Source organism: Diorhabda sublineata, chromosome 7, assembly GCF_026230105.1.
Source record: "Diorhabda sublineata isolate icDioSubl1.1 chromosome 7, icDioSubl1.1, whole genome shotgun sequence".
In the NCBI taxonomy this organism is placed as follows: domain Eukaryota; kingdom Metazoa; phylum Arthropoda; class Insecta; order Coleoptera; family Chrysomelidae; genus Diorhabda; species Diorhabda sublineata.
In genome coordinates this window covers 22596880-22621851 of record NC_079480.1, presented here as the reverse complement: position 1 = coordinate 22621851, position 24972 = coordinate 22596880, and the positions used below count along the sequence as shown (strand labels likewise).

The window sequence follows — 24972 nt, the reverse complement described above, 5'->3', positions numbered from 1 at the left end:
TTATAACATAGAAATATAATTATTGACATTTTGTCTATGCTTTTATATTTATTATTGATACATTTTTCGTGCAAATTGTTTTTTACATTCTGATTATAAAAACTTGTATTAATGACAAAAGTGATTTAATTAGTGTTTACTGCTACTACTAAACATGGATCGAAATATACCAGGCAAAGAACATCATTCGTATATACAGAAGATGCAGTATATGTCCCTTAATAACCAAGATGCGGTAAACGTTCGGGGAGGAATTAAAACGGAGCCGGTAATTTCGAAACCTGTAGGAGCAATAGAAAGTTTTACCAGGGATTCGAGAGAGCAACTCAACGATTACGCTATGTACGAGAGAAATAACATAATAGCAAGTTCAAAGTACGCCACTCCTAAACGTGTCGAAACGATAGCAAGTCAAAGAATTTACGAAGAAGACGATGTGTATGTACAATGTGCGAAACCACAAGTACCCCCAACTTCAAGTCCAACGCACTTATTATTATCAGGAAGTCCTAGGACTAATGCAGTTTACGAAAATGTTGAGTATAAAAAAGGTGCTGAAATGCCTTATTACAGTAGGAGTACAAATCCGGTTAACTATAGAAAAGCTCAACCTCAAGTTCCGAGTGGAAATAAGAGTAATATTGAAATGGATGGTCCACCAGTTTATGAGAATTTGCATATGTCTCATAAAAGTTCGGGAGCGATGCCAGGACCGCAAGTTCCCCCCAGTGCTCCGCCACCTTATAACTATCAATACTCGTCTCAACCCGTGTATACTCCAATGCAAGCTCCTGTTTTAAATAAGGCCCAACCGCAGTCTCCGTACAGTCACTACAACACATCCCCATCTAAGAGTTTAACACAGGAACAATTGGATGAATTAAACAGCAGCGATTACGTTTGTATGACCGGTAATGTAGCTCACGCCACTTTAAATACAAACACTCCCTTTCAAACTACCTCTGCAAAAAGCTACGATAGAACTGTAGCTACAGGGATAGCCCAGACTCCAACTAAAACGTTACCTCCAAAAGAAATTAAAAAACCGGCGCCTTTACCACAAAAAATTGAAAAGAGACCATCACCAGCACCTAGTCCTACTCCAAGCACTTTCAGTAACCCTGGAGGCCGGTTGAAAATGTCTGGAAAGAATTTACTGCCTTATAGTGTGACGCCCCCAAAACCCAGGGGGCCTACAGAGGCCGAAAAGAAAATTGAAGAAATGACAAGGCAAATCGAGGAGGAGATGGAAAAAAACGAAGAGGAAGGTGAATATTTCGGTGAGTTATACTAATTTTATTTATAGTTACAGTGAGATCATTGATATAAATATTATTATATTATCTATTATGTTTTTTATCTCCATTTTATCACTAAAGTATAATGACTAATCAAATTGACAACTTCAATCAGTTTATTCACTTTTCTTCTTCTTTTATTTTTAAAATTATTGGAACTACCATGCTTCATGAAGATCTACAAAATAATTTCTTCTTTTTTACATATTTAAGAAGAAATCAATGAGGATTGTTGTGATTTAAAGATATTTCACTATTATTTTTAATCTAGAAACTTCACTTCCAATTTATTTAATTTAATCACAAAAAGTTCAAAATTTCAGTTATTATTTTTTTCGCTTTCTTTATTTTTATGGTTCAATGTTTTTTTATGCCGAACCAAATGCAACTGTTTTTTGAAATCCAAATATGACTGAATGACATATGACCCATCTAAAATAACTTTCGACTTTGTATTAATTCAATTAAATATTAACTAACTAACCAAATAAAAAGTGAGAAAGTATTGAATAGCAAAAAGATGTAAAAAAATTTCAGCTTAATCCGATCATTGGAAATGCGTCAAATTACATTGTCAAATTTTGAAACGAACTTGACAAAAATTTTAGATGTAGTAAAATTCAGTAAAAAAAACTCAGTTTATTCCACTAAAATCACATTAATATAATAGGTTATAAGGATCAATTTATAAAACAGCAGACCTTATTTATAACTTTAATCAATTGAATTACATTAGTATTTTTAATTAATAAGATTAAATGAAATTGTGTTAACTGTCATTACTATTAAAACTGTCTTCTTCTTTTTTAATAAGAAATAAGCTTTAACTTTGTGGCTGACAATAGCTTTTTTCGCGGTCTAATCGCTAATCGAGTCGATTTCCATTGGTAATCGATTGGGAATCGAGTGATTACGAACTCAGGATGTTTTACATGGGAAACCTAACCAAACTTTTACTCCTTTAATAAAATTCTATAACTGATTCGAAATTAATAATGTTGAATCGGTGCCTAAATCCCTCAGAATACCTAAATCGGTTAATTTTAATAAAGTAAAAGTATGTTTTTATTCCCGTTGAGTACATGAAATTCATTCTACCTTATAGGGATTTGTCATACGTGCGGTGATAAAGTGACGGGCGCAGGGCAGGCTTGTCAGGCAATGGGTAACCTCTACCATACAAACTGTTTTATTTGCTGTTCTTGTGGGCGCGCTTTGAGAGGTAAAGCTTTCTATAACGTCCACGGAAGGGTGTACTGCGAAGAAGATTACCTAGTAAGCCCTACTCCAAATGATGTATTTATGTTTTTTATTTTAATTATTTCTCATTCAATCATTTTTTTTCTACGTAATGATTCTACAGATCTGGATAATTTTAAATAACAATAAGTTGAAAAAAAATCGATATACGAGGTGTGATCAAAAAATTTCATATATATATATATATATATATATATATATATATATATATATATATATATATATTATTTACCTGCTTGATAAGTTTTACCCTTTAGTGAGATTGTGTACCTATAGTGTAGTGTAGATCCCGGTTTCAGTGCTAAAATTGTTACCGGCAATGAAAGTTGAGTGATTAGATGAAATATTTTAAAATTTGTGATTCATATAGTTTTGAAAAGGTTTATCAATCAAAATTAAACGTTAAGGTAAACTTTTTTTCAATTACGGAGGATAACGGTTAACTCTAAATTGTACGAGGGGATATCGGAATGTTTTTTTACCAAAACGTGAAGCAACAAACATAAAAACTGCTCTTATGGTTTATGGACATAAAAACGTCACGTGACACATATCGCTTTTGATTACCCAACACAAACCTTCATGAATGCCTTATTCACCAGATTTATCATCATGGATCTTTCGAAAAATGTACTAAATTGGATTTTAAGCCACTTTGCAACTATATTCCTCCCAAAGTAGGGATTTTATGCTCCATTTCCAAAGGTGTTGGCACTACTTTTTTAGTATCGAAGCCATTTGCTAAATTTGTGATGCTCTACTCGCGGAATCCGCCATATCTGTCGTCTTAAGGTGGTATTTGACTTGGCAGAAGATTGACCAACAGTTTAATGTCGTTTCTGGTCATCTGAAGAAGCTCATCTGACCTTGTCCAAGACCTGGAGTGTTTCTACGAATGATCCTTCAGCTTCTCATTCAGTTTGTTGTCGATGTGACATCTGAAGAAGCTACAGTTGAGTTTTGGTCTAAAACATGGAATGGTTTCCCTATTTTTTGACTGACTATTATCTCTATACCTTTGTAGCATATGAGGGTTAGTTTTTTGCCGACATAGAGCTCATTTTGTGAACCTGAAGCTCTTTAAAAACCAAACTAATGACAGGAAGAACGAAGTTAAAAATCTCTCATAAGTACAATCGCGACTTATGGCAGTGAATGTTGAGTTTTGATACAAAAGACAAAAAACGATCAAGAATATTTGAGAGAAAAATTATCGAAATGAACGATACAGATTGCAGAACCCGAAATAATATAAAAATCGATGAAATACTAGGAATTATCTGTCGAGTAGGGTTTGCAAATACTGGATTATATTGGACAGCTCGGAAGACAGATCTGCCGTTGTAAAATCGGTAAAACAGAGTCAGCTCAGGGACCGCTCTTCTATTTTCTAAGCCAATGATTCCCAAAGTGGTCCAGGTGAACCCCTAGGGGTCCATAAGAGACTCGACTGGGATCTAATGAAACCATTAATATTTTGAAAGTGCTCTACAAGGAACGTCTGCTTTGAGCTGTCTCAAGTTTCTGTCTACAAGTCGATTTGCTTTCTTCTGTATTAAATTGACCATCCTAAGGGTCCGATTGGGAGTTGAGCTCGAAATTTGCGAGCAATATTCCAAAGATGAACGAATCTGAGCCTTGTAAAGGATTAGAATCTTTTTGGTGTTAAAGAGGTCTTCAAATTTTTGTGAAGGTGCCTTAGCTAATTCGACCACGCGACTATACTCCCAACCTCAACATCCAATAAGCGAATTTGCGTACATGGTGATACCTTATGTCTAGCTAGGACCAAATTCCGAGCTGCAATGCCTGCATTCCTTGTACAGGACTGTTGTCAGAAACAGGTTCAAGAGGCTAGTAAAGACACCATCTCGTTCGGGGACTCTAACTGGTTTATTTTTAAATCAGGTTAATCCGTGACTGAATCTTCAGTTTCCCAACCCTCATTCCCCCAGCTGACGTGATGAACATTGAAGTCAACAGCGTCTGAATGTTGGATTGCACGTAAGCGCAGGTTTTAGAATAATTGCGATTATCGCTAGGAAATCTGTTATTTCAGTCATTGTTTTAACCCACATAACATCGAACTCCAAAAGCTCAAGATTCTCTGTTGCTGACAAGTTTTATCGCTCTTAGAGAAGACTGCGAATCAAAAGTTATACCAGAATCGGTAGTGTAAGTCGTATTCAAGAACTTTGGATGTTGTGGAACTCAATATTGTTTCTGCTACGGCCATAATACGAGGCTTCTTCAGATGTTAAGACTTAGTAGATTACAAAAATCTACTTGCTTGATAGATCAATCTCCTTCAGGAGATCCGATTAGATGGTCAATCGGACCTCTCATTGTATTTCAATCGTTGCAGACACGATCAACGCATCAATGAGACCTAGAAGGATCCCGAGTTTATATTTCTAGTTAACGCGTCGCTTTAATTAGTGATCTGATATTCCAAGTGGTGTATGAACGTTCTAAGGGGCTAGCAAAACCACAATTTCGATCGGGGATTTTGGCAGGTTCAGTTGGATTAGACCGTGACTGTTGGTAATAACATATTTTTACCTGATGGACCTTCCAGGCCAGATTTCATCCCGAGGGTATTTTAACCCGCGGAATATTTTGGTCTAAAAGGTGCCATCAACGTTGTTGAAGAACAGAACTGTTTGGAGGCGAATCGTCGAGGAGACACATTAAGCTGTGGTATCGGTGGTCAGGTTTAAGGTATTTAGACGTGAAAGGGGAATTGTTTTGATATCATAACCTCAAAAATAATACTTTGAAGGGGGTTAATTGTTTATAAGGAAATATTTTTTGACCATAGCTCGTTTAATAAGCATTTTATGTCACTTTGAACGTATTATAATTTAGATCATACGTAGAGTCAAATACACTCTTGATAATTCTTTTTTTTTTTAAATTTATTTGTTTGAATATTATAATAATTTTGTTGCAGTATTCCGGGTTCCAGCAAACCGCGGAAAAATGCGCGATTTGCGGTCATTTGATTATGGAAATGGTAAAAAAACGAATTAAATTTATCATTTTCTGTTTCGCAACAACACAATTTATATTTTTAATGATTGTATTGCGAAACAGAAAACTATCCCGTACGACTAACATTCCAATCCCCTTAGATTCTCCAAGCCATGGGTAAATCCTATCATCCGGGGTGTTTCAGATGTTGCGTTTGTAATGAATGTTTAGATGGAGTCCCGTTCACTGTAGACGTCGATAATAAGATATATTGCGTCAACGATTACCACAGGATGTTCGCCCCGAAGTGCGCGGCTTGCGGTAAAGGTAATACAACCGAATATCCAATTAATTTCGGATTAAACGGTTGAAATTTCAGGTATTACCCCCGTGGAGGGTACGGAAGAGACCGTCCGAGTGGTATCTATGGATAAGGATTTCCACGTGGATTGTTACGTTTGCGAAGAATGCGGTATGCAGTTGACCGACGAACCGGATAAGAGATGTTATCCTTTGCAGGATAGATTGATGTGTCGGAATTGTCATATACAGAGGTTGCAGCATATGCCGACTCAAATGCATCCTGTTTCTGCTACTTATCAATACACAGGTTGAGTTAACTTTGGGGATAATTTTCCAACATGTATTTGTGTTATGTGTTAGAATCATTTTGGCAAATCTTGAGTTTCGATGATCGAAAAATGTGTATTTGGAAACTATAGTATCAAATTTTTCTCTATTATTCACCATCTTCTTCGTTTAACGCCGTCGTTTCTTCTAGATATTATTTTGGGTCCTTTGTTGAGTTTCACTTTGGTTTTTCCTTTTCACCTTTTTTGTAGCTTCCATCGTCGATTTAAGTGATTTAAGTCAATATTGAAGTCACGGATTAATAACAATCGTAGATTGTATCGTTTTAGCTCAATAAATTTTTTTATTTAATTTCACATCGTTTTTCACAAATTTTCACCTTTTCCCCATAATCATCCGTCACCATTTTGATAAATAAAGTCTATAATAAACTAGCACAGAATGATAATAAAATATTATGTCTTTTAGACATTGTTTTGTATCAATTTAGTTATCAGATCAAAACCAGATGCACTTTTTTTTAATTTAAAACAATTTTTCACTCATTTTAACCTTTTTTCATTTTTATTCAGTTCATTTTCATGATTAAAGTCAATATTTAAGTCATAGAGAATTGTTATCATCTATTGTATCTTCTAGGTATTATTTTAGGTCGTTTTTATCAATGCCTGACCCTTTTGTTTGATTTCACCCATTTTCACTATTTTTGTAGCTTCCACCTACTCTTGTAGATGATTGAAGTCAAAATTGAAGAATCTTAATCATATATTGTGTCTCATAGTAATTATTTCATATATAATTTCACCCATTTTTCACTCTTTTTCACCTATTTTGTAATTCTGACCAGCCCATCTGGATGGTTACGATCAATATTTAAGTCCCAGAGAACTGTTTTCATATTTTGTGTCTTGCGGATATTGTACTAGATTAATTTCATCCACCACAAGGGGCTCTTCTTCAATTTCCTCTAGTTTTTCACCCATTTTTACTATTTTTGTAGCTTCCACCTACTCTTGTAGATGATTAATGTCAAAATTGAATCATATTATGTCTTATAGGCACCATTTGATAAAGTTCATACGTTTTTATTTAATTTCACCCCGTTTTTAACTCATTTTCACCTTTTTTCAATAATCATCCAGTTCATTTTCGTGATTCAAGTCCATATTATAGTAACAAAGACTGTTTTCTTATACTGTATCTTTTAGGTCGATTTTATAAATTTCGGACCCTCTTTTTGATTTCACCCTGTATTTCACCCATTTTCACTATTTTTGTAGCTTCCACCTGCTCTTGTAGATTATTGAGAACTGTTTTCATATTTTGTATCTTCTAGGCACTGCTTCAGGTCAATTTTATCAAGGACATGCACTTTTCTTCAATTTCCTTTCGTTTTTCACCCGTTTTCATTGCTTTTGTCGTTTTAACCTTATCATTTGAATGAACATGGAAGACACGGAAACTCGTTATCATATATTGTTTCTTTTAGGTATTCTTTTAGATCGATTGTACAAAAGTCAGACGCCCTTGTTTGATTCCACCTTTGTTTTCACTCTTTTTCACCTTTTGCGTAGCTTTTACTTGCTCGTCGGGATGATTTAAGGGACGATTTGAGTCAATATATTGTGTCTTATAGACATTGTTTTGAACTGATTTTGTAATCAGATCCTCCTTTTTTCAGTTTTACCTCGTTTTTCACTCATTTTCACCTTTTTTTCACTTTAATCAACGCAATTTAATGATTTATGTTCATATTGAAGTTACCATTAATTGTAATTCTTCTAAGTATTATTTTGGGTGGATTTATCAAAGAGAGGTACTCTTCTTCTATTTCACATAGTTTTTCACTAATTTTCACTCTTTTTTCATCTTTTTCACATCGTTTTTACTAATTTTTACCATTTTTTCATGTTTTTCCACCTATTTTGATGATTAAAATCAGTAATAGACTCACACATGATGATAATCGTATATTGTGTCTTCTAGACATTGGTTTGAACTGATTTTGTAATCAGATCAAATCCATCCAGATGCTCCTTTTTTCAGTTTTACCTCGGTTTTCACCCATTTTCACTTTTTTTTTGGCTTCAATTCAGTAATTCTGATGATTAGATCCTTATTGAAGTTACAAATAATCTTAATCATATAGCATATTTTACAAACATTGTTTTGTATTAATTCTATAATCACATCGCTCTGCTTTTCAATTTCACATACTTTTTCATTAATTTTCAACCAGCTTAATTCGATAAATAAGGTCCGAATTATCATGAATCGTTAACATCCATTAAACATAAAATCGATTTTTCAAGTTAAAAATATATTTTTATAACTTTACAGACCATAGTTTGTCTATTCCATTAGCTATAAAAAACATGCAAAGTAACACTAAAACATGAAATTCGTACACAATCATATTAACAACAATAAATCTTAACACAACTGAAAAACGATGCCACACGGCTGCCAACGTTTCAAATTTATTTCTCCTGTTACACGAACGATCATTTCTAATACAATTCAGATATTAATATAAATTTTACTACTATTTAACTTCACAGAGCTCTTCTTTTCTAATATATTCCTATATGACAGCTACATGTCTGGTAACTATGCTGTATGTCGTTAGAGAAAAGGTCAGTAGAGAAGAAGAAGAATGTCTGGTAACTTAAAAACTTAACCGTGCTTTCAAGGATGTAAAGAGAACATTTTCTTTTTATTTATCTCGTCTTTTTTAAATCACGTAAGTTTATCTTGTTTAATAGAAAAATATGATAGTTTTTATATTAAGGGAAAGCATTCTGGTGCATAACTTTTATTGAAAAATACGAGTTTTACTTCTACTATTATAATTTTTTTACAGTTTTTCTGTTGGATTTGTTCAAACATTCCAAATATTTGAATTTTTATTAAAAAAAAAATACAGGGTTTGCCATAAATACATGTAAAATTGTATCAAATTAAAAAAAATGCATCGAGTATCCTATAGGATAATTTTAAACATGTGATAATGTTTATTTTAAATACTTTTTGTTTATATATGTACTGAGTAGGTGTATTTAGTAACATTCCCTTTATATTCCTTTTTTTTTCTTTTATAATCTTTATATGGAGGATCAATTCCAATAAAAACACAATATATCGAACATAATTTTTATTTTTTTATCATTTATATTCATAAAAATAACGAGGAAAGAAGGGAATCGATACCCAAAGCTAACGGAGCAACTACTAGATGCTCCAAGAGCAAAAAAAACTATTTCCATCAATATTTATTCCTAAAATTGCAAAACCAAAGCTGCGGTAATAGTTTCCAAGATCTATGTTGCAGTGATGGATGAAATACGTCGTGATTTACTTTTTGCAACCTATTTAGATAAATAGAAACCGGTACTGCTGGAAGCATCACTTTTCTTCCTTCTTTAGGTACTTTTTTCATGAGACTTTTGGCTTTTACCAAATGTTGATGCGCCCTACTGGCTATTTCGAATGTACATTCGGTTAATTCCACGCTTTTTCTACCCCTTATCACGTCTTCATGAATCACCTTGTTTTTAGTGAGTATATCTTGGGGTATTGGTAAAAAATTTAAACGGCGACTATGGGGCACGCTTCTACAAACAAATAGCAATGTTGCAGAAGAAGAAAATGTCGAATATCTCGAGAAATCTTAGGATTTGATTTAAAAAACAATTGAATACAAAGGTTAAGATTCAAAATATTCTGGTTTGCCTAAAACGAAGGAAATTGAGGGAGTAACAGATGGATTGGGGCAAAGAGAGGAGAAATTGAAGAAAAAGTGGGTATAATAGGGCCAGGAACCACCTGAAAGTGAAGTTATTTGAGAATTAACCAAACAAGAACCAATAATTTAATGTATAAACAAGAAATAGCTGAACAAGTATGAAATTTTTGAAAAAATGGAGACGGGACTGAATAATAGATATTGGAACTCCATTATGAAGAGAAACCAAGAATAAAATGGACCTAAAAAAAGGATTAGAAGCAGAAAGGAGAAAAACTTTGAAGGAATTGAGAAATATGACAAAAGGAAAAGGAAGAAATGGGTACAAAAGGGAAAGGAACCCCTCTTAAATGAAGTAAGATAATTAATGGGGTAAATAATAGAAACTGGAACTCTATTACGAAGGGAAACAAAGAACAAAATACACCTCATAAACGAACTTGAGACATAAAAGGGAAAACCTTGAAGGAATTGGACAAAAGACATTGGATTGGAAGAAATGGGTACAAAAGGGGAGGAACCCTTACATGACACCTGAATACATAGAAATTACAAAACCAGAACCAAAAATAAAAAATTCCAACAAGAAAAAGCTAAATTGGTGAGGACAAATAAAAAAATGAAGATAGCTAGTTAAAGAGATCAAAAACAGAGGCTAGAACTCCACAACAAAGGGAGACCAAGACAGAAATAGGGCAAATGAAGGGACTAGAAGCAAAAACAGGCAAACATTTACAGGAATCAAGAGAAATCAAAAAATTGAGGACAAATAATTGAAAAGGCAAATAACAGAGGCCAAATCTTCATAACAAAGGATGATCAAGAAAAAACTTCACCTCATAAAGGAACTGGCGACAAAGGAAGGAAAACCTTTGAAAACTTAGAAGCTGAAACTTCTATGGGAGACCATACAAAGAAACTAGAAACAAAGAGAGAAAAAACTGAAAGAATTGTGGAATACAGCAAAACAAAATGGGCAAAAATTGGACATACAACAGCTGAAGTAAGTAAAATAACATATTATTCTGAAAATTATATGATTAATACCTATAGATCACCTTAAATGTTGTATAATGCCTTGGGCTTTTCCTAAATGTGAAGCAGCATGATCCGCATCCATGTTTTTGATCCCGCAACATTCCAAAACTAGATAAAATACACTAGATACAGATTGTTCTGCATATTTTTCCATATCGTCTAAATTTCTAAAATGCGGCGTACTTAAATTATTTTTTCTACACTTAATCAAATTATTCAAGTAACGTTTCGTTAGTTTTTGCCTACTATTCGCCTAGAAATTTAATGTATCATTAAAATTTACTTATTTTTTGTTAAAATATCTCACCCTAAATAGTTCTTGCGCTACAGGATGTTTAGGTACTTGTTTATAATCTTTGGACAGACATTTATCGAGGGTTTCCTCCCAAAATTTCAGCCTCATTAATCCTATACTTTCTTGTGATACATGTTCGGCTATTTGGGCTATTTCAATATTAAAACTTCTAATCGCGAAAGCGGAAGATCTTGCACTATTATTAAGCAATAACGTACACACGAAATTTTCGTAGTCATATTTCCTGAAACGACCCTAATGCCTCTTACTGGAAATTTTGTATTTTTCACTTACTTGACGGAATCTAAACAGTACGCTGACGTCAATTTACTGGCTAATCTAACACTATTATACAAACAAAATGTTCCATTTGATATTTTTAATAGTTTTGGTGTAAATATTACCGACATCTACTCGATATATGCTTTCAAATAATAAATTAAGGGTTATGTTATGATCACCTAACCAATTTCATCTTTTCGAAAACATTTTTTTATCGCACTGTGTGGTGGTTGTATATGATATTTAGTCAAAGTAAAGTGGATGTCTATGATTACAAGCCATAGATTATTTAACTGTAATAAATACCTATACAATTTCTAAATCTTTTTTATCGCTTTTAAAATTAAAATACAATCCTAAATGTAAATATCTAATTAATAAACTGATTATAAACACATCAACATAATTTGTATTACACTAAAAATAGTAGTTATATGTTCTGTTACAACAAGGCCAAGAAGAGATTAAAAATATAGGTTAGATTGTTGAAGTTGTGGTTATTGTTTGAAATAAAATTAGTGCAAATTTAAGATAAAATATGGATGATTTTGATTTACCAGAAGAGTTCCAAGAAGTAGAAGTCATTTATTCGGACGGGGAAGACGATGAAGATTCTATTGAACACATGTTAGATGAAATCACTATAGACGATGAAATAGAAACTGAGATAATAGATTTATCTGCATCAACTTTTAAAAAGCATTCAAATGCTGTTTTTAGTTCAGATTTATCTAAAGACGATAAAATAGCGGTAACGGGAGGTGAAGATGATGTAGGTTATGTTTGGGATGTGGAAACCTGCGAAGTTATATTCGAATGTTCTGGTCATAAAGATTCCGTAATCGAAGTGTGTTTTAATTTTGATAATAATTTCGTGGCAACCGCTGATATGTCTGGTTTGGTGCAAGTTTGGAGCGTTAGTGAAAAAAAACTTACGTGGTGTAATGAAGGGGACGATATAGAATGGTTAACGTGGCATCCGGCAGCGAATGTTTTATTCTGCGGTTGTCATTTTGGTGATATATACGTATGGCAAATACCTCGGGGGAATTGTAAAGTGTTGGCTGCTAAAACTCGTTTTTCCACTACTTGCGGGCAAGTTTTACCCAACGGAAAGCAACTTTTAGCAGGTTATGATGATGGTCATATCAGGTTATGGGATATTAAACAATGTAGCGTCCAATGGAGTAATGATCAGTCAAAAACTGTGACAAATTTAGATATCAATAGTGAAGGAACTTTAGTTATCATTTCTCCGGATTCAAGATTGATTAAATTATCGGATGGTAAAACAATATCTGTTTTGTTACCTGACGGAGAATCCGAGATAGAAACCGCGATATTCAATTCTAATTTAGGGATACTCGCTACTGGGTCGATATCGGGACAGTTGTGTGTTTGGGAGATTGGAAGACAAACTTTGAGACATCAAGCTAGGATAGAATGTGCTGTAACGGTGATGAAATGGGGACCTGATGGTAAAATATTCATTGGGGCCACGGACGGAGCCGTTTATATGTGCGATGCCAAAACGGGAACTTTATTGGAAACTTTGACTGGACATAAATCAGATATTCTCAGTATAACTGTTTTCAAACTAACCAACAAGATTTTGACCACGTCAGAAGACGGTACTGCAAAAATTTTTGCATTTAAAGTTTGAAAAAATTGATATTTTGTGATTGTATTAAAATTCGTATATTTTTATGTATCATACTTTTGGTAATTAAATATTGATGTTCTTTTTTTCACTTATTTAACCCAATTCACATTAGGATAGTAAGAAATCGATTTTTCATAAAAATTACACTCAATAACTAAAAGTTATTAATCATTTTAGGCTAAAGCTCGTTTTACACTATGTCATAAATATATTTGATGATAACTAAGATATAAACATATTATACAGGTTTTCTTACATTAAAATATTAATTTAATCTTTTAAAAGGTCTCACATGGATGAATAAACGAAAATGCTTTGCTTTTGATGCTTGTTTTGAATTCAGTACTTGATTCCATTGATTTACTGTATAACTTTCATTAGTACTATTTGCCGTTTCAAAATTTGATTGATTATAAACTAAAGTTTATTATTATAATAATTTTTACATTATACAGAATTCTACTTGCTTCATATTCAGGTATTAAAAATTTTATGACACCGAAACTACGTCGCCATTTTGTTTGTGAACGTAAGCAAGCTACAAATTACTTGTTTTTATTACTATTCTATAATTGCTTAAGTATTATAATGTTTTCTATAGAAAATTATACGATCAAAGTTGAATTATATCATTACGTGGTAATATTTTTCGATAAAGACGTATGCAATCTAAATATAATAGTGTAATACCGGCCTAAGCAACTACATATCACAAAAATTAGGCAACCTTGATGACTATTCGGAAATGAAAGTAACTCTGATCACGTTAAGTGTTGTTCAGAAACTGATAGGTCAGTTGATGGGTTGTTTCATTTGTCTATAGTTTTTGGAACTTTTAGTTATTTATTCTTGTACAATGGCTTCTTATTATTAATTTTCATGATAGGTTTTTTTATAATTTCGACGTTCGGAACTGTGATCTAAACCTCGTTCTTGGCTAGGATCCGCAATCAGGTGATAAGTGATCTATCTAACTCGTGATTTAGTTACTGAAAATTCCTTTATTCTATCAATAATAAACGCAGTTACTTAGGAATTAAAATAGTATTTACTTAAATTATAAATTGTAAATACAATATATTTGTTATCAAGATAAGTTGTGAAACATCTAAATACAGTATTTTAGATGTAAATATTTTTTATAAATGCTATAATAACGTAATGGAAACTAAGATGACAAGTATGGAACAACAAATTTCACTTAATACAACGTTGCCAAGCTTAACTTATATTAGGTATTCAATAGGTAAGTGTAAATGGTATTAGACTTTAAAAAAAATTGGATTACATTTATTATTACTTAAGACGACATAATACAAATGCACTTACACGTGAAAACTGACAATGACGTCAACGAAATTCTAAACCTAAACTATCATCGTGTAAAACAGACTTTAAATTAATTTTTGTATATATTTATTGAAAAATTCACTCCCTTTATGAATCATACGAAAAATATTTATAAAATAAAAGACTAGCAAATGAAACGTTTATTCAATTTTAGTATAAACCGTAAATTACATCATTTATTTATATATGTAGGAGGTTCTAATAAGGTTATTTAAAATGACTAGTTACATGCATTATGAGTATAAAATTGAATAAATTTCACTTATCAAGTGTTGCAACAGTGTAAATTATAATACAAAAATTACATAATTTATAAACAAATTATTTTAGCTTGAGATACGGGGTGCATTATCGAAGTATTTTTTAGAGAAAATTCAAAATATAAACCATAAAAACTTCATAATAAATATTATTTAATTAAATTTATACATATAAATATTAGGATGAAACAGTACATACTCGGTTCAAGCCTATTGATGACCTTGATCTTAAAATGGACTAACCCATGTTGCAACAATATATACATTTTCGCAATACATTATTATTTTTCAAATATAAACAATATTTAGAAGGAAATTGGTTACTTCTACTATTATTTTCGATTTCAATACAACACATTGAAATCCAGATGAATTTATTGAATTATTTGAACTGGCTTTGCGACTGATATAAATCAATTACGTGGTATAAACATTTCAAGTGTCATCCTATATTTGATGATTAAATTCATAATAGTAAAATAATTTATTTTTAAACGTGACGACATTTTTCTAACAGTTTACTATATAAGGTGATTCATCAAGAAACGTTTATTAGTCAGAAAAGTTTCTAATATCATTAAAACTTTAAAATTATGTTTAACAACATATTCATTGGTTCAGGAATAGATTCATTAAATTTTCCAACTCGTCATAAGTTATAAATCAACTTATTATTAGTAAATCAAGTATAGTTTCTTCTTAATTGGGCGAATTTTTATTTTTTAGGTCCTTAAACATGATTAATATTTACGAATGCATCTTAACCTCACATTTTCAATGTTAATTCTAAACTATAGACATTTAAAAAAAATTCCAACTAAAAGAGATCTGATTTTTGAAAATGGTTTGAAACGACCTTGGCATCACTTTGAAAACTATAAGACCTTTTTATTTTGAAAATCTCAAGAAAATTTAATGTTTCTTTGATTAATTGGAAAATGGATTTGTTAGTTTCGTCGATAGATGGCTCTACTGCACTATATAAAAGTGCATTTTGTACTAATAAATGAAAAGATGCATAAAAAAACAGCGAAACATATAATATATTTCTCATGTTTTGATTAAATCTCTAATAAATTAACAAATAAAAAGTTTAGAAATTTCAAAATTATAATAAATGAATTATTATAATGAATATGAATATAATCAAACTTTTACTTATGAATTTTAGTTCTTTGTTTGTTAATTTAATTAATAGATAGTCGATTATTAAATCAAATATAATGAAACGGTGTTTATTTCATTTTTCAGCTATTTTTATCAGCAGATATAAAATCTACAAGTTGAGCCATCTATCGGCCAAACTAAAAACAACACAAAAACTGAAATAAGAATTTGAGCGATGTTTTCAAATAAAACACGTTAATCGGTATATTATTACCTAATATCGAATTATTAATTCAAATCTTTAATTGCATTTTTGTTAAAGATTAAATCACGGAGTTTATGTATTAAAAACAAAAAGTTTTGGTATTAGTAGTTTAAGGGACCTCCATTTTAAATAGATTAACGATTTTGCACGACTATGCACGATTCTATATTCCCTTGGTTATTTTTAACGATTCCATAGGATCCGAATGATTATATGAATCGATTTTTCACTTGAATCACAAGAATTGAAAACAATTTTAATTTTTTTAAAACAATAATAAATGATTTCAATTTTTTTTTCAATAAATCGATTATTAATTCGTAAATAGATATAATAGAGAGTTTTAAGTAATGATTGAATTCAAATCGATTCTGAAACATTGTCAATACAACTGCAATGAAACAAATTTGAACAACGTTGCCAGATTTTCAAATTAGTATTTATATTAATGAAATGTAAAAAAATATTCAGCTAATAATTTAGTTCATAGTTGCTATAAATTTGAATGAATCACCTTATATAAAACGAAACACGTAAAAAACTATCACGTACACAGTACACTGTAAAAAAACATCATTTAATTCTCGGGTAATAATATAAAACGGAAGATCCCGGTAACTGCCAATTGGAGGCGTGTAGTTCGATAAGTTGCAACAACGTACGTCTCACGGCAACAGAACCGGCACTAGCCAAAAACCCATCTCTAACGCTCGCCAAAAGTTGATCTAATTGTTGGGGTAATTCACTTTCGAGATCCCTCCCGATGGACGTTAACACGAAAAACAAACATTCCGTTTCGGAAAGGCACTTGATAGGTAGTTCCACGCACGCCTGACAACATTTCGCTAGTATCGAAAGCAGCACTAATTCCGGTTGCAAAGTTTCGAACTGATCTTTTAAATGATGCCTTTTCAATTGTCCGCACATTTCAGTTAGAAACCACATAAACGCCGTGAACCTCGTACCGTCACCGGCTTTTATCCCTCGTAGAATCTTCTCTCTTTCTTGGTACCATTGTTGACACGTATTCAACAACGATTCGAGGAAAGTTTGATTTTTCTCGTTTTCTATGATCGTCAAACAAAGTTTTGCTATTGATTCACTGTATTTCATACCTTCAACAACTTTTTCTAGTATTATTTTCACTAAATCCATTAAGGTTCTCGTTGGTACTTGCGATGGATCTTCTAAAGCCGTTTTTAGTTGCGGTTGGTCTTCCGGTGGGAACATCGTTAGATCTACGTCTTCTTTAGCAATGTCTTTCAGTTTAGTAGCTAAAGTTCTCGAATCAGTGGATCCCAAACTTTTAGAACGTTTTAGTGAAGAAGGTTTCGGGCTGGTTTGTCTCGTTTGGACGTTCCCCGTCCAAGCGGGATGGTAGATCTGATTCAAACCGGTAAAAACCGGATGGTGAGCCATCAATTCGGGATGATACTGGTAATTAGGTCTGTGCATGTTTAATATGTGAGTCGAAGAAGCTGAATGTAGTAAAGGTAAAGCCACTCCTGGTATAATTGGAATTAAACCGGGGTGGTTGATATGTCGTAGTATATTCCCGCTCGATTTTGAATGTTGTAAAGGCATCGGTTCGTACGTCATGGCTAAATTGAGGTTACCACTCGATTTTGAGGCTTGTAGTTCATGATTCATCGTGAATTCTTTAGCGTGTACGTTTAATTTACCTGTCAGGGGGACGTCGGTTCGTACATTGGGGGGTCGGTATATTTCCATAGTCGGTTTTCCTTTCATGGCTAACATAGTTTGACTACGACGTTTTTGAGCGTCTTTATTCGGTCGCACGAAACTTCTTTCTCTCAATACCAACGGCGTCATCGGATTGGAGAAATCCGTCCTTTGACTTTTTTTTAATTGAGATTCCTGAGACATCACAATAAAATCACTTTTAAAACAATTAAAACTCACGTACGATACGCGTCGTTTTCGATAATTCGTTTTTTATTTGTAACAAATTCATATTATTTATTTGAACATTATAAAAAAAAAAACAATATTTCGACTCGGTGGTATCCCGTTCGGAAACAACGCGAAACTCACAGCGTTCTAATGAGACCTGACGTATATTTAGAATGTATATTTTTAACGATGCACGCCTAGTGATATAAATAGTTTAAATGTTTTATACCCACTGGTAACATTTCGACGTCTCAACAATTGAATGAAGAAAGATGAGCTTTATTTAACTAACAATAAATGCACGTGTGTCTTTTCTTAGTATATGAAGACAAATTCATATGTGGGAGTGGCTGTTGATACGACACTAGTCGACAAAATTTATTTATTTTCATTCAACGTATTTTGAATATTCTTATGATACAAATTAAGTAATAAAATCAATTCAATTATCAATATTTTATTTTTTAGTTTTGCGTGCATTGCAATAAACAAATTAATTAAAATATTCTTTAATATAGTAGTCAATTAGTAGTAATTACGTTGTTTTCTATTTGACTATTTAGTCTTCCGTCCGACTCATTCAAATAACCTTTCCTATTACAAGAATTTTTAAATTCCAAACAAATTCCTAAATAAACAGACAAGAAATGGCGGGAGATTCAATTACGTGTCTACAATATAAAATAATAAAAAAAAATTAATGTACCTGGTGCGACAGCGGTAAAAAATAAGCCTCTTATAAAGGGAAAAAGGTAACATAAAATAATAATGTATAGTAATTGTCTTTTATTCGTATGTTTTTTGAAAAACACCGTACATAAATATTTAAATGTACACAAAAACTAAAAGCAAATAATTATGGCGGATAAGGTTGTTTAGTCTTCGGTCTGTCTCATTTGTATGACTTCCTATTACGAGTTGAAAATCATTTTATTTAAATTTACGTTACGTCATGAAGTGACGTGGTAGCGATGATTTGATCCACAATGAAGTGTATGACACGTATATATTTCAATTCAATTTTAAATATTAAATTTGAAAATTGAAATCGAGATTTATATGTACAGTTGTATAAAAACAATTATAACTATGGCTTGTTTTAATTTAATCGGTTAAAAGTAGAAGTAAATAATCGTGACGGACAAGGATGTTTAGTCTTCGGTCCGTCTCATTTGTATGACTTAAAATTTGCGTGACGTCATAAAGCAAGGTGATAGCAATGATTTGATCCACAATGAAGTGTAGTGAGTTTAAGTATATTTCTCAATGCAAATTTTAATTATTAGAAGTAATTTTTCTAAATAGAAATCGAGATTTATATGTACATATGTATAAAAACAATTATACCTAATGCTTATTTCAATTTAATCGATTAAGATTATGATTAAAAAAGGGTAAATAACGTACTAATGACATTTGACAGTAATCCAATCATACCAACACGTTGAAATAAACAGATAACGTCAGGACTCTGTGTATTATTGGTGTAAAATTGTAATTCGACTTATATATTCAATACTAAAAGTTCGTAAAACATATTGAACTCATTTTCTTTAACAATTTTTTTATCATTCAAAAATTTATTGAATTTTAAACTCACTTTATAATCTCCTAGCGCTTACCCTATGTAAAGTGAAAATCCCAATATTTAAATCTAACATACTAATTTATCTATTGATATAATCATATTATCAATAAGATTATTTAAAAATAAATGCATTTCATCTAAAATAGTGTTGAGCAGTGTAATGGGATGCAATTAACGAAAGCGATTGTTTCGATTTCTTTTAATTCAACTTATGTATATTCACCGGCAACAAACAAACGGTTAAAGGTAGGAACATAAAAATATTGTTCCGGATATCTAAATTTAGCGATCCATAATACGTATTCAACGAACAAGTTTTTTTCAACAAGGACACGACGTTTAGCTAGCAATGTTTATTCAATGCGCGCCTAATTTGGGAGGTTGAAATGTTTCCTAGTTCTGTATTCATAACAAATTAGATAAGTCGAAAATTAGTATCAACAGATGTTTTAATGGTCATTTTATGACCGCGTGCTTTAAAAATATAAATATTGAAATTAAAAAATATATGAACTTACTTGAATAACGCAGTGTTGTGTAATGAGTTGCATACTTTTTACAATGCTGTGTTGTATAATTGGTTGCATACTTTTCACAACGCTGTATGTAAAAATTGTTGCACATTTTACAGGTTTAAAATGATAATAATTCTTAATCATCACTAAAGATTTAATTTCACTAAGGATAATTGTTATTTGTTTTATTTTTTAACGTTATATATAAAATCTCACGTACAGTTTCTTATTTAATTACAATTTGTGCAAATTCAAGTTCACAAAAATGTATAATGTGTTGCATATGTAGTGATTTCGAAGTTATGAAAATTTTTCAATTGAAATCTAATTGAACCTACTGGAAATAACTATTATTTTCATGTGTTGAAAAAATCTTTTCTCAAAAACGAGATTAAAGGGAAAACATTGGTATTTTTCATTGAATTTAACGAATATCGTATCGAATTGAAATAATAAATTTAAAAATAAATGAAATTTGTGCATTTTGTAATAATTTCTATCGTATATGCATATCTCAGAATAACAAAAATTAATCTCAATTACCAGTGGCGGAGCTAAAGGACCTATTTTCAGAAAAGCAAAACGAAAAATATTTAAAAGTAGTACAAAAAATTACTATATTCTTATAAAATTGGAACTGTACAAAATTGTTTTAATTTATTCATCATAAATTTACAAAAATATCTTCTACAATAATTTAATTCTTTTTTTGTTAAACTTACTAAAGTTTGAAAAGTATTGAGCTCAAATACAACGTACCGACATACAGGAAACTACTATTGAAAATTTAAATTAATAGGTGGGTAAATCTATGGACTAAAAGATAGCGCGATAAACTATAAGCGATAAGTTGATCACAATATGGCTGTAAATACTTCGAAAGTAAAACTTTGATAATAGAAAATGATTTGATAACCCCTTACGGTACCGCCACTGTAGCTAATTGAGTAATACGTAAGATATCAGAAAACGAAAGATACGAAGAAGTTTTCGAAATCAGTTTAACAAAATAAAATCGGGCGCAAACATATTTTTAAAAAAAGGTACTTGTGTGAGTATGTACGACCGTAAATTAGAACAAAGAGCAAGCGTTAGTATAATCGAAGATCTTAAAAGCGTTTCGTGGAAGGTGGAACCATCAACAGCTGCAAAAAATACCAGAAATTTCATCAGAGAAATTGTAGATAATTTAGATTTAAAACCGAATCCAGATAAACCCGTCATCGCCTTATCAATAGGTCAGTACATTTTATTTTGTAGGAGATATATCCAATTATTATTGTAAATTGAGATTTTTCTTAACATAAATGAATTAAAAAACAATTTTTATAACTAAGAAGTTTGGTAATGTAGAGCCGGTCAGAAAACGAAACGTATTTTATTCCTACACTGAGAAATTAGTTTAGTAATTTAATTAATTAATATAATTAAATCACTTTATACAATAAAAATTTGTTTTAGATATTTTCTTTTTCTAAGAATTTACGATTATTTTTTGCATTAGGAGATCCGACAATTTACGGAAATCTAAAAGCCGCAGCGGAAACAATTGAAGCCGTCCGAGCGTCTCTGGAACAAGGTCTATTTAACGGTTATTTACCCAGCACGGGACATCAAGATGCGAAACAAGCCGTGGCTGAATACCTATCGCATAACGGTTCCGAAATAAATGCCAACGACGTTATTTTATGCAGCGGATGCTCTTCTTCGTTGGAGCACTGTATTACAGTGTTGGCAGATGGCGCCAAAAATCACAACATCCTCATTCCGAGACCAGGTTTTCCAATTTATAGGACGTTAGCTGAACACATCGGAGTGGAAGCAAGGTGATAAATCTGACTAAAATGATTGTCGGTTATTGCGTTAATAAACTAAATAATTATCTATGTAATTATTTCGATTTGTCAATTTTCTATAAACGTAACACACTTTTATCACTCAAAGTCAAGGTCAATAGAAATTTTTTGTTGCTTGAACTTCTTGTTACAAAAATTCAAGACGTACATTAAACGGTGACGTCATATAATACGCCGCCATTAACTATTTGAGTCTTCTCATATACTTTTTATACCAGATATGTTGCAGGGACGTCCGTAATAGTTTTTAAGAGGGTTTTTTCAAATGAATTCAATTTTTCTGATACTATATCACTTTATATCGAATTATTTGATATTTTATTTAAATACGTTAAATACATACAAGATGGCAGTTAGCCTTCTTGATGCATTCAAAATTGAAGATATACATTAAACGGTGTCGTTTTATGATACGCCGCCATTTATAATTAAATTTTTTTTATCCATTTTTTATAGCAGAAACGTTAATTTAATAATTATAGTAACATCCGTAATGGTTTTTGAGAGGTTTTTTTGGGATAATTTCTATTTTTTTAAAACTATATCATTTTATAACGAATTCATTAGAACTTGAAATATATTCAAGATGGCAACTGTGTATAACATTGCAATTCATAATTCTACGATGTACTTTCGTTTCTTTTTCCATAAATATTTCCAGTGACGTTCGTAAAAGTTTTAAATAGGGTTTCTCTAGTTCCTATAAATTTTATTAAAACTTTCCTTACAGATATTATAACCTCATTCCCGAAAATAATTGGGAGGTGGATCTGCATCATTTGGAGTCTCAAATAGACGGCAACACCGCTGCTATAGTTCTCAATAACCCGTCGAATCCGTGCGGATCGAATTTTAGCGAAGAACATCTTCGCAACATACTAGAAATAGCCTACAATAACCGTATACCGGTTATCGCTGATGAAATTTATGAAAATATCGTATTTCCCGGTGAAAAATTCGTATCGACTGCTAGTTTAAATTCGGGCGTACCGATTCTAATTTGCGGAGGGCTCGCCAAAAGATTTTTGGTAAGGATGTGTGAGATTTAATGTGCGCATGCGTCGTAACTGACATGATAGTTGAGAATCATTATGTGCTTAATATTTGTCTTAGGTACCTGGATGGAGATTAGGTTGGATTGTAGTTCACGACGAATTCGGCGTATTCGATGAAGTACGAAAATCGTTGAATGCGTTATCTCAAAGAACAATCGGTAGTAATACGTTGATTCAAGGTGCCTTACCGGCCATTTTGAAAAATACTCCGAAAAGTTTTTACGAGTTCTTAAATAACACTTTAGCTAGAAACGCTCAAGTAGCTTTTGAAAAACTACAAAACGCTAAAGGATTGACACCGTTTATGCCTCAAGGTACAATGTATATGCTGGTGGAAATACGGATGGAAAAATTCCCGATGTTCGAGAACGGATTGGCTTTTGCGCAGAAAATGATGGAAGAAGAATCGGTATTTTGTTTACCGGGTGAAGTAAGTTACTTTCATTTCATTAACGTTCGTTAAAAAATGCCTGAATCTCTTTAAGTTTTGACAGCTGACAACGACGTTTAAAATTTTAACCCTATTCTAGGTGTTTGTATGAGTTTTTCCTTGTTTTTTTTATTTATCTAAATTTTATCTTTCAAAACGTTTCGTATCTGTTTTTAATTTAAGTTTAATTTCTACATATATTCGTAGTAACATTAACCTATTAATATCACTTGCAGGTACGAATTCACACCTAGTAATTAACGAACTAACATTGATGGTTATTTTTGATTGTAAAATGTTTATTACAATGAGTTTGTAATAATAAGTATCCAATTACCACGTTTTCAAGTTATTCATATAATATTTTTTCAGTAATTAACAATTAAAGATGAAATTTAATAGTTTATAACGATAAAAAAAACTTAAACATAAATCAATTATTCTTCAGTTTTTGAATAAAAAAATTGAAATATCAAGTATCACATTTTTATTGTTTTTTTATAGTGTTTTGCTATATCTGGGTTTTTGAGAATTGTGATAACAGTTCCAGAAGATGTGATAAATGAAGCTTGTTTACGGATATCTGAATTCTGCAACAGATATTATACTATGTGATTTTTTTTAAATAAATTCTTCAATTAACACCACTAAGTTGAATTTTGACATGTTAATTGACTATCAGAATACTAGTGATAAGATTATAAATTATTATAAATAATAAATATCATAACAAAGCTATGCAGACCTTTTTTCCTCTACCTTTATCCATATTATTACATTCCAGAAATTTTATAGGGTTAAAAAAGCAGCACCTGACATGAAAAAAGGAAATTGACAGATAAATTGTGGAAAAATGTCAAAATTCAAAGTAGACAGTTATAGAATTTGATTTCTGTATGACCCCTTCAATTCTATCAATAAAAAATCGTAGTTTATTAGAAAATACGAAAAAACTGAATTATATAATTAGTAAACACGGGGTCTATAAAAACTCTTAGCACTAATTTCTATCTTTTTATTATTTAGCAGTATATTGTCAAAAATTTTTCTAATAAATAAATAATTATATATTAAAAAAATTGATGTTTTCCATTCCGAGTCCATTCAGGCGTTCTACCCAACCGATTTGCTTAATTTTTTTTTCAATGAAAGGTATTGATGCACAGATCAGCCATCAACCATCGGATTTCATCTTAATTTTCACCATTCTCAAATTGCGATTTGCCCATATACATATGGGAGTTTTTCACATACACAAGTTCTATACTCAATATCTCAGGTTCTATTCAAGATAGAGACTTTGTTTTGGTTTAAGAACACTCGCTGAAACACCTTCTTTCTTTTGAGTTTTTGAACACTTAAATCGGTTGAGTTGGAGAGGAGCTAGGCGCAAACATTCAATGTGGAGTTATGGATTTTTGTAGGTTTCTGGCAATTTTTCTACATTCAAAGATCTATATCTCAGGTTCTAATATAGCTACAGAGCT

At 31.7% G+C, this 24972-nt stretch overlaps 5 protein-coding genes across 9 annotated transcripts; 3 read left to right on the top strand and 2 right to left on the bottom strand.

The window, feature by feature from the left end:
• The first annotated feature begins 15 nt into the window (after positions 1-15).
• Positions 16-9268, top strand: LOC130446424 (LIM domain-containing protein jub). Of its 4 annotated transcripts, none has more exons than XR_008910152.1 (6): positions 16-1280; positions 2404-2573; positions 5512-5574; positions 5693-5858; positions 5911-7907; positions 8380-9268. XR_008910152.1 is itself a non-coding variant. In XM_056782679.1 (5 exons), exons 1-5 carry the CDS (start codon positions 155-157, stop codon positions 6144-6146), a joined length of 1782 nt encoding a protein of 593 aa, XP_056638657.1. In that variant the 5' UTR covers positions 16-154; the 3' UTR covers positions 6147-8818. The 4 variants fall into 4 exon arrangements, 2 of the variants coding, with proteins under 2 accessions (XP_056638657.1, XP_056638658.1); XR_008910151.1 differs by having other exon boundaries at positions 28-1280; positions 2404-2594; XM_056782679.1 differs by having other exon boundaries at positions 2404-2594; positions 5911-8818.
• LOC130446427 (NADH dehydrogenase (ubiquinone) complex I, assembly factor 6) lies at positions 9262-11866 on the bottom strand. Its single transcript, XM_056782684.1, has 4 exons — positions 11495-11866; positions 11213-11444; positions 10926-11158; positions 9262-9736 (listed from the first exon to the last, which is right to left on the bottom strand). The coding sequence occupies exons 1-4, from the start codon at positions 11608-11610 to the stop codon at positions 9388-9390; spliced, it is 930 nt and encodes a 309-aa protein (XP_056638662.1). The 5' UTR covers positions 11611-11866; the 3' UTR covers positions 9262-9387.
• A 61-nt stretch (positions 11867-11927) lies between these two features.
• Positions 11928-13229, top strand: LOC130446426 (angio-associated migratory cell protein). The gene has a single exon (XM_056782682.1). It carries the CDS (start codon positions 12021-12023, stop codon positions 13143-13145), a length of 1125 nt encoding a protein of 374 aa, XP_056638660.1. The 5' UTR covers positions 11928-12020; the 3' UTR covers positions 13146-13229.
• A 1391-nt stretch (positions 13230-14620) lies between these two features.
• LOC130446425 (CBP80/20-dependent translation initiation factor) lies at positions 14621-18323 on the bottom strand. The gene has a single exon (XM_056782681.1). The coding sequence runs from the start codon at positions 18012-18014 to the stop codon at positions 16701-16703; it is 1314 nt and encodes a 437-aa protein (XP_056638659.1). The 5' UTR covers positions 18015-18323; the 3' UTR covers positions 14621-16700.
• Positions 18324-21145: 2822 nt separating this feature from the next.
• On the top strand, positions 21146-24564 carry LOC130447011 (tyrosine aminotransferase). 2 transcript variants are annotated; one of them, XM_056783603.1, is made up of 5 exons: positions 21146-21382; positions 21649-21970; positions 22731-23028; positions 23114-23485; positions 23990-24564. In XM_056783603.1, exons 1-5 carry the CDS (start codon positions 21202-21204, stop codon positions 24098-24100), a joined length of 1284 nt encoding a protein of 427 aa, XP_056639581.1. In that variant the 5' UTR covers positions 21146-21201; the 3' UTR covers positions 24101-24564. The 2 variants fall into 2 exon arrangements, with proteins under 2 accessions (XP_056639581.1, XP_056639582.1); XM_056783604.1 differs by having other exon boundaries at positions 23722-24242.
• The last annotated feature ends 408 nt before the right edge of the window (positions 24565-24972 follow it).